Source organism: Mauremys reevesii, linkage group 14 (assembly GCF_016161935.1).
Source record: "Mauremys reevesii isolate NIE-2019 linkage group 14, ASM1616193v1, whole genome shotgun sequence".
In the NCBI taxonomy this organism is placed as follows: domain Eukaryota; kingdom Metazoa; phylum Chordata; order Testudines; family Geoemydidae; genus Mauremys; species Mauremys reevesii.
Genome location: NC_052636.1, coordinates 15062446 through 15070638, shown reverse-complemented (window position 1 = coordinate 15070638; position 8193 = coordinate 15062446). Strand labels below are relative to the sequence as shown.

Here is an 8193-nt window from a genome sequence, read left to right as displayed (position 1 = left end):
AATAATCCGTAGCTTTTATTTATATATAATAGAATCAACATCTGTAAAGATAAAACTCCACGTCACACGCGGGGGGCGCCCCCCCCCAGCTCCAGGGGGGAACCAGCCCAGGGATCCAACCGGCCCCACTGTGGCCTCCCCCTGGCAAGCAGGGCAGCGCTCCCCCCCCCTCTACAGCAGAGGGGAAACCGAGGCAGCTGCTGTCCTGGTTGGTCTCCCCCTTCTAACAATAGATGCAAAGGGCCCCTCCCTGCTGCAGAGAGATGAGCTGTTTGGGCAGGGGGGGGGAGGGGAGCAGGAGCTCGTACAGCTGCCCCCTCCCCTCCAAGTCAGCTGTACGAGCTCCAACTGGAGCCAGGGTGGGGGGGCCTGAGTATGCAGCACAGGGCCCCCGCCGGTCTCCTCCAGGCTGCAGCACCAAGCAGTGTCCAGCAGGGGGCAGCCCCCCTCACGCGGCAGATTCATGGGCCAGGCCGGGCCGTCCGCCCGCAGGCGCCTGGGGAGCCGCGCCACGTCCGGCGGCTGCCACCCGCGGGGCCCGGCCCCCAGTCCGACAGGCTCAGCCCAGCTGTCCTCCAATGCAACGAAAAAAAACGGGGGGGGGCTCCGGGCCCGAGCGTCGGCCGCTTCTCCCTCAGTGGGCGGCGGGGTGGCCTTTGTGGAGGAGATAAATGGGGCGCTGGAAGCCTGCGGGGGGACAGGGGCAGCTGGTTAGTACAGGCGTTCCCCTAATCAGCTAGACTCGTTACGCTGCCATGGAGCTGCTGATTGGGACTGTGAGCAACACCCCCGCAGCCCTCCAGCTCTGCCCCCCCCCAGGAATCCGTCTGCATCCCCACTATGACGCCCGCTCGTTACTGGAGGCTCGTTAGCTTGGTCTGTCAGCGGGGTCAGATGCTGGCACACAGAGGTTTAGGGACCCCCGGTGCATGGGGCTGCATCCCTGACTGTCCTGGCTAATAGCCACCCCCGTCTGCCGTCAACTCAGCAAATTCTTTTTTGACCCACGTTCTACTTTTGGCCTTCGCAACATCCCCTAGCAAGGAGTTCCCCAGGTTTGATAAATATCTAAAGCCCTTGTAATAACACAAATAGACAAGGTGATATATGGTTATTAGGCCTGACGAATTAGATTGGTCAGCAAATGTCTTTCACCATCTCCACAAACCAACCAAACACTATTTCCACGGCTCACCGACGTTTACGGCTGAGCAAAGGAAGGAAAATCCTGCCGGAGAGCGCAGTGGGCGTAAATCCAGTGACTTTGCAATTAGCCTCACTGCGGTAGCCAATGCATGCGAAAGGCAGACCGGATTTAAGGATGCTGATGTGGTATATGGGCATTGACCAGTTGTGTTTCAACTGTTTATAAATCTTTAACTTTTGGAATCAACATCTATGGTCATTAAATCCTTCTCCTAAAATTGCACGCGACCGCGTAAAAAGAGATAAAAACCATAAAGAAACCTCACTATCGCCTGAGATTATCAGTATTAAACGTTCCTTCTTGTATTGGCAAAACTAAAACCACTGCCACACATCCAGTAGTTTAGTTTTGATAACACAAAACACGCAATGTTTCTCCAACTCTTTTGGAATTTTCTCCTTTAGAGATTTGACTTTTTGGCCCCCAATTTTGGACAAAACCAAATTTTGTGGAGTTTCCCCATCGGTCAGAAATTCTGTCTCCCACTCAGTTCTCCTGCTGGCAGTCATCCGCCATCGGCTTGTCCAGCCTGGCCAGGCCGGCCCAGCCGATGGCAGATGAGTTATCCGCCCAGGCCGGCCCAGCCGATGGCAGATGAGTTATCCGCCCAGGCCGGCCCAGCCGATGGCAGATGAGTTATCCGCCCAGGCCGGCCCAGCCGATGGCAGATGAGTTATCCGCCCAGGCCGGCCGGGCCCCCCACTTCTCACCTCTGGAGCTGTTGTAGGGCCTGGCCACCAGCTCGCAGCTGGAGAAGCCCACCTCCGGGGAGGTCAGGTAGGAGGGGAACTGCTCCGGTTTCAGCTGGATGCGGTAGTAGTTTCTGTAGATGGTTTCCTGGAGAGGGGAGACAGGCGTCAGGCAGGGAGGCAGCTGCAATCCCAGCTCCCGCCACCAGGGGCTCCCCCCCGCCCGCCCCGCCTGCCCGCCCGGCGCTCACCGTCAGGTTCTTGCGCTTGCCGTAGGAGGACCAGGGCTGGGGCTCCAGCAGCAGGAGGCCGCCGGGCCGCAGGTGGCGGAAGATGCGCTTGAAGAGCCGCTTCAGCCCGTCGTCCCCCCAGTTGAGGTGCACCCACTTGGTGAGGCTGAGGCACAGCACCACGTCGAGAACTCAGGCGTCCTGGCTCCCAGCCCTCCCGCCTCCCACCAGCCCCACTCTCCCAGAGCCGGGAGAGAACCCAGGAGTCCTGGCTCCCAGCCCTGCTCTGACCCACCAGCCCCACTCCTCCCAGAGATGGGGAGAGAACCCAGGAGTCCTGGCCCCAGCACGTGCTGGAGAATCCGGGCTCCCAGCCCCCACTCCCCTCCCAGAGCCGGGGCGAGAACCCAGGAGTCCTGGCTCCCAGCCCTCCTGCTCTAACCCACCAGCCCCCACTCCCCTCCCAGAGCCGGGGAGAGAACCCAGGAGTCCTGGCTCCCAGCCCCCCTGCTCTAACCACCAGCCCCCACTCCCCTCCCAGAGCCGGGGAGAGAACCCAGGAGTCCTGGCTCCCAGCTCCCCTGCTCTGACCCACCAGCCCCACTCCTCCCAGAGCCGGGAGAGAACCCAGGAGTCCTGGCTCCCAGCCCCCTGCTCTAACCACCAGCCCCCACTCCTCCCAGAGCCGGGAGAGAACCCAGGAGTCCTGGCTCCCAGCCCCTGCTCTAACCACCAGCCCCACTCCTCCCAGAGCCGGGAGAGAACCCAGGAGTCCTGGCTCCCAGCCCCTGCTCTAACCCAGCAGCCCCCACTCCTCCCAGAGCTGGGAGAGAACCCAGGAGTCCTGGCTCCCAGCCACCCTGCTCTAACCCACCAGCCCCCAGAGCCGGGGCGAACCCAGGAGTCCTGGCGCCCAGCCCCCTGCTCTGAACCCAGCAGCCCCCACTCCTCCCAGAGCCGGGTGAGAACCCAGGAGTCCTGGCTCCCAGCCCCCCCTGCTCTAACCCAGCAGCCCCCACTCCTCCCAGAGCCAGGGAGAACCCAGGAGTCCTGGCTGCCCAGCCCCTGCTCCAACCCAGCAGCCCCACTACCCTCCCAGAGCCAGGGAGAACCCAGGAGTCCTGGCTCCCAGCCCCCTGCTCTAACCCAGCAGCCCCACTCCTCCCAGAGCCGGGGAGAGAACCCAGGAGGATCAGGGCCCTCTTCAGCCTCCCAGACCCCTCCTGCCACTGCTCCAGTGCCCACACCACTCAGCGATCCGGAATTCCCTCAACACCACACAGCCCCCAGAGCTCAATGGGCCCCCTCTGTCCCCATAAAAGTCAAGATCAGGACCACCCCCCCCCCCCATCATGCCCAACTCAGACACACCCTCCCCACAAAACCGTCCGATCCAAAGAATGGGAGGGGAAACTGAGGCAGGGAGAGACACCTTGCTCACACAGCAGGGTCAGAGTCCAGGAAGGAACCCAGGCGTCCGAGTCCCAAACCCCAGCCTACTGGCCAGAATCTCCACCCTTAGAGGTGTTTAAGGCCCGGCTTGACAAAGCCCTGGCTGGGATGAGTGATTTGGGGTTGGGCCTGCTTTGAGCAGGGGGTTGGACTAGATCCCTCCTGAGGTCCCGGGACACTTTCAGCCTAGACAGAGGTGACGGATCTATCGCTTGTTCACGACTGGGCCCCGGGCACAGCCTGGCCCCCAAAGTGAACCGGGGGGGGACGGCTAACGCTTCCTAGCGAAACCCCCCGGTTTTCACAGAGGCTCCTGCTTATTGCAGCCGCCTGAGGAGCCGTTCAGCCCTGCGCGGGTCAGACGCCCTTTCCCGCAGGTTTCTTTTAAAAAATGTCACATTTGAGCAACGAAAATGTTTAAAAAGCAGCAACTTTTATCCACTCGGCTTCCAACTTTCCTGGCTCCCACCACCCAGCGCCTCCCGCCAGGTTATCAGCCCATGGGGATGTAAATATTTACCAGCGTCCATGCTGGGGGCGTCTACACAAATCTGCCCCCCCCCCCGGAATTCAGTCTGTGACCCATTTCTCCCTCCAGACACTTCGCTGCATTAGCCAAGGATCTCCTGGGTGACCCCAGTCACTTCCCCACCGTGCCTCAGTGTCACCTCCCGTCCTGTGGGGCTTTAGATTGGGGGCTGGACATCGGTTGGCACAAAAGAGGTCGGGATCTGGGTGAGGGAGGGAGATCCGGTGGCACAAACGGGGGTCCCCGATCACAGTCAGGGATCGGGGTGGGGTCTGGGAGGCCCTGATCTCAGTCGGGGGTTCCACACATCGACCCCCTAAAGATTTCTATCCCTTACACCTCCAGCTGCTGTGAGAGTCAGAACAACTGCACGAAGCCGCAGCACAGAAATTCACCCACCCGCAAGCTCCCTGCCTGAGCCTCAGGTGCTGCAAGGGGTCAGGCATCTTTACCGCAAGCCTTCTGGGTGGGGGGACCCTCGTGGTCCCAGCATGCCCTGCTGGCCGCACGGCCTGCTGGGACTCGTAGTCCCACGCCAGGCCTGGGCCAGAAGGGATGCCCAGCTCTGGCTGATTTGCGAGGCTCAGGGGGAGTGAGGGTTTCTGCTCACTTTCCCGCCAGGCACCAAGCCCGCCAACAGGGCCAGGAAGAGAACCCAAGAGTCCTGAGCCCCCTCCCCCCAGCTGCTGGCCAATGCGCCTGCCTTCCCAGGAAATGTCCTCAGCGCCCCTCAGCCCCCTGTGCCGGCTGGAGGTGGGGCCTGGCAGAGCTGCTGGGCGTATTTACACCCCTGCTTTGGGATTTCCTAGGCAGCTCTGCCGGGGACGGGGCGGGCTCGCCTCGTGACAGGCCCTAGAGTGTGGGTGAGACTGGCACTGACAGGGACGGGACCATCTGCCAGCCGTGCCTGCGTATAGATTATGAGAACCTGCCTCCCCAAAGCCCGGCCTGAGCTTTTCCACTCCGCCGCAGGCTAGATCTCGGCGATCGCAGCTCTGCGGCTGTTACGCGGCCCGGGATGCATTGCTCTGCATGCCGGCCGCTGGATTTCTCCAGCCAAGGATCCTGGCCCTGCCGACAGAATCCGTTTCCGCCCCCGATGCGTCTAGTTCTCCGCCCATGCGGCGGCGGATCTCAAAGCACACAGGCGGAGGCTTGGAAAGGATCGTTAGGGGAATTCCAGTCCTCAGGTGCTTCAATGAGCCTCAGGCAAGGTTCGGCAGTGGGGAAACTGAGGCACGGGGTCAGGCGGAGAGCAGAGAATAGGGACCTGATAGAAGCCAGAAAGGCAACCCCTGGAAACTGACCGGTTCGGCCACATGCCTCACCCTCGCCTAAAACGAATCATGAGGCAGCCTTCCTGTTCCAACCCCAACGTGAGGCCGAGGCCACCGTCCTTAACCGCCTCGTGGACTTCGATTGCCAAGCCTCACGGGGACGAGGACAGAGGTGAAAACTGAGGCTCGGGGTGAACAGCCTTCTGCCACCCAACCCAGCTACCCTCCCGGGCAGATCTCCGGAGGGGACGGGCCTAAGATAAGGCCATGTCTGGGGGCATCTCTCCTCAGCCTTTCGGAGCCGGCCAGCCCGGCGGTTAACCCACTGGCTGCGGGCACAGGGCAGCACTTCCCCAGTTAATGGATGCCCCCCCCATCCCCGGCCAAGAGCTGGGTTCACACATGACTGCGGGGTTCGTCAGCTGAGCTCGAGGGCACATGCCTCCCGGAGCTAAATGGGTGCCAGCCCATTCCACGTAAACCGAGGCAGGGGTGACCCCCGCACCACACACACAGTCCTGTGCTCTCCTGCTGCCGGTGGGGAATTCGGACTGAGGGGACAGACGGACAGCCCGGCTGCCCCTCGCCCAAGGGGCTCTGCCGAACAGGCCAGGAGATGCTATTTAACCAGTCCCGTCGGCTTGTCAGTTGCACTGGTCTCGAGCGCAGGGGAAGCCTGCCCCCCCCCCCCCGAATCAGACCCTGTTAGCAGCCTGAGAAGCTATTCCACCCACCCCCTCACCCGAACACGGCCCCCCAGGCCAGGCCTGCATGATCCTACCGGCCTAGGAGATGAGGTATTTACCGCCCTTGTATGGGATGGGTGGGGCTCCTCCTACCAAACTCCAGCCCCTCCCCCAGATTTTAGGGGGCGTGTCTCGGGCCACCAGGCTGTTGTGTGACCTCCCTCTGAGCGCAGCTGGGTGGGCGGCTGCTCCCCACACCAGCGGCACCCCCAAAGGTGGGGCCCTCCCCCCCCACACGTCCTAAGCCTCTTACCCGGACAAAGATCACGTTGTCGGGGAAGTCGGCGGCCCCGGCCCCGTCCTGGGGCACCCGGGGGGCAGCGATGGGCCCCCTGCTGGCCGCCAGCGAGGCAGGGAAGCCGCCCCTCCGCCTCGTGGGGCCGGCTCCCGCCTCGGCGGCGTCCTGCCGCTGCCGGATCTCCTCGGACAGGTAGTGGCGGATGTTCTGGCGGGCCGAGTGGATCAGGCCCCCGTCGATGTCCAGCCCCACCACCCGGGCGGGTTTCCACTTCTTGGCCACGCTCAGGGTGAGGTGCCCCACGTTGCAGCCCAGGTCCAGCACCTCTTTGCCCTGGAACCACTCGGGCTTCATGACCCGCAGCCGGGCGTCCTCGCAGTTGGGGTTCCGGTAGCCGTAGTATTTGCAGTAGTTGCCGTACTGGAACTTCCGCTGTTGCCGCCGCCGCTTGGCCGCGGGCGCCTGTTGGTGCCGGCCGGCCCCTTTGCCCTTTTCCGGGCTGCCCTTGCCCGGCTGGCCCCCGCCCTTGCCCCCGCCCGGGGTGGGGGGAGGCGGCGGCAGCTTGGGCCCGCCGGCCGCCTCCGATTTGCTGCTAGTCCGGCGCCGTTTGCGGTGGTGGTGGCGGCCGCCGGTGGCGCCAGAGGGGGTGACGCAGCCCGACCCCTCGGCGGCCAGGGGGAGCAGCGGGGAGACCACCTCGTCCCGGCAGTTGATGGCCGTGTTGAGTTCGTAGGGCTGCGGGGTGGGGCAGGCGGCGTCGCAGGCCTTGCAGGCGGCCGGCTTGCAGTCCCCGGCCCCGCCGCCGCCCCCCCGCTGCTGGCCGCCCCGGTGGCGGTGGCGCTTGCGGCCCGCCTTGAAGGGCGAGGCCAGCACCAGGGCCGCGTCGTCGCCGTCCCGGGCGTTGAGGCTGAGCGGGTCGGTGATGTCCTTGGGGATGAGGATCTCCACCGGGTCGCGGCCCCTGGCCGGCAGCGGCGAGGACTTGGGGGTCTCGGCGTTGAGGGCCTGGTTCACCTCCTCGTCCAGGAGGCTGTTGAGGTTGAGGGGGTCGAAGATGTTGCCGCCCAGCAGGAACTCGGAGGGCAGCACCGGGTCGCACTCCGAGGTGACCCGGCGCCGGCGCTTGGCGGCCGGGTGCTTGGCGCCCACGGTGCAGCTGTTGCGCCGCTTGCCGCCCGGCCGGGGGGGCTGGAAGCCGTTGCGGGGCCGCGGCAGCAGCAGCTCGCCCACGCCCTCGTCCTCCTCCTTGGGGGCGGCCCCCTGGGGCGGGCCGCCGCCCCCGCCCCGGCGCTGCCCCAGCGGGCGGCCCCTCGTGCAGCTGCACCAGGGGCCGCCTCCCCGCGCGGCGGCGCCCCGCCCCTGCCCGGCGCTGATTGGCCGGGGCGGCCTCCGCGTGCAGCTCCGCCGAGGCGGCCTCCTCGTGCAGCTGCACCAGGGGGCCGCCCCCTCCCCCCGCCGCGGGCGGGGGCTTGAGGGGCGGCGGCGGGGCCGGGACCAGGAACGTCTCCTTCTCCGCCGCCATCTCGATCATCTCCTGCATGGGGGCGGGCGGCCGCCTACCCCCCCCCGCCACCGCTAACTCGCTCAACCGCCGCACCCGCCCCTCACGGGCTCCTCCTGCGCATGCGCGTCGCGCCGGCGGCGCAGCCGCCGTCGCCTTCCTCCGCGGCCTTCGCCCCTCCGGGGCCCCCAACGCGCATGCGCTCCGCCCACGCCTCTGGGTGGCGCATGCGCGGCCCGGCTGCCCGCGCGAGGCCCAAGAGGAGACAGCCGCGGCTCGCGTCTCCCAGCTCAGACGCGATGGCAAGGCGGCCCCCCCGCCCGC

At 65.1% G+C, this 8193-nt stretch overlaps 1 protein-coding gene across 1 annotated transcript; it reads right to left on the bottom strand.

Annotated features, from left to right (window-relative positions):
- On the bottom strand, positions 1–8098 carry MEPCE (methylphosphate capping enzyme). Its single transcript, XM_039499702.1, has 5 exons — positions 7977–8098; positions 6251–7890; positions 2148–2317; positions 1918–2044; positions 1–687 (listed from the first exon to the last, which is right to left on the bottom strand). Exons 1-5 carry the CDS (start codon positions 8096–8098, stop codon positions 635–637), a joined length of 2112 nt encoding a protein of 703 aa, XP_039355636.1. The 3' UTR covers positions 1–634.
- Positions 8099–8193: the final 95 nt, after the last annotated feature.

Excerpts from the sequence above, each read along its gene's own strand:
- MEPCE (XM_039499702.1), bottom strand. The coding sequence starts at position 8,098 with ATGCGCCACCCAGAGGCGTGGGCGGAGCGCATGCGCGTTGGGGGCCCC. Across the intron at positions 2,318-6,250 it reads TGGCCCGAGACACGCCCCCT|TTCTCGACGTGGTGCTGTGC; the intron begins AAAATCTGGGGG and ends AGGACGCCTGAG. Across the intron at positions 2,045-2,147 it reads GCAAGCGCAAGAACCTGACG|GAAACCATCTACAGAAACTA; the intron begins GTGAGCGCCGGG and ends TCCCCTCTCCAG.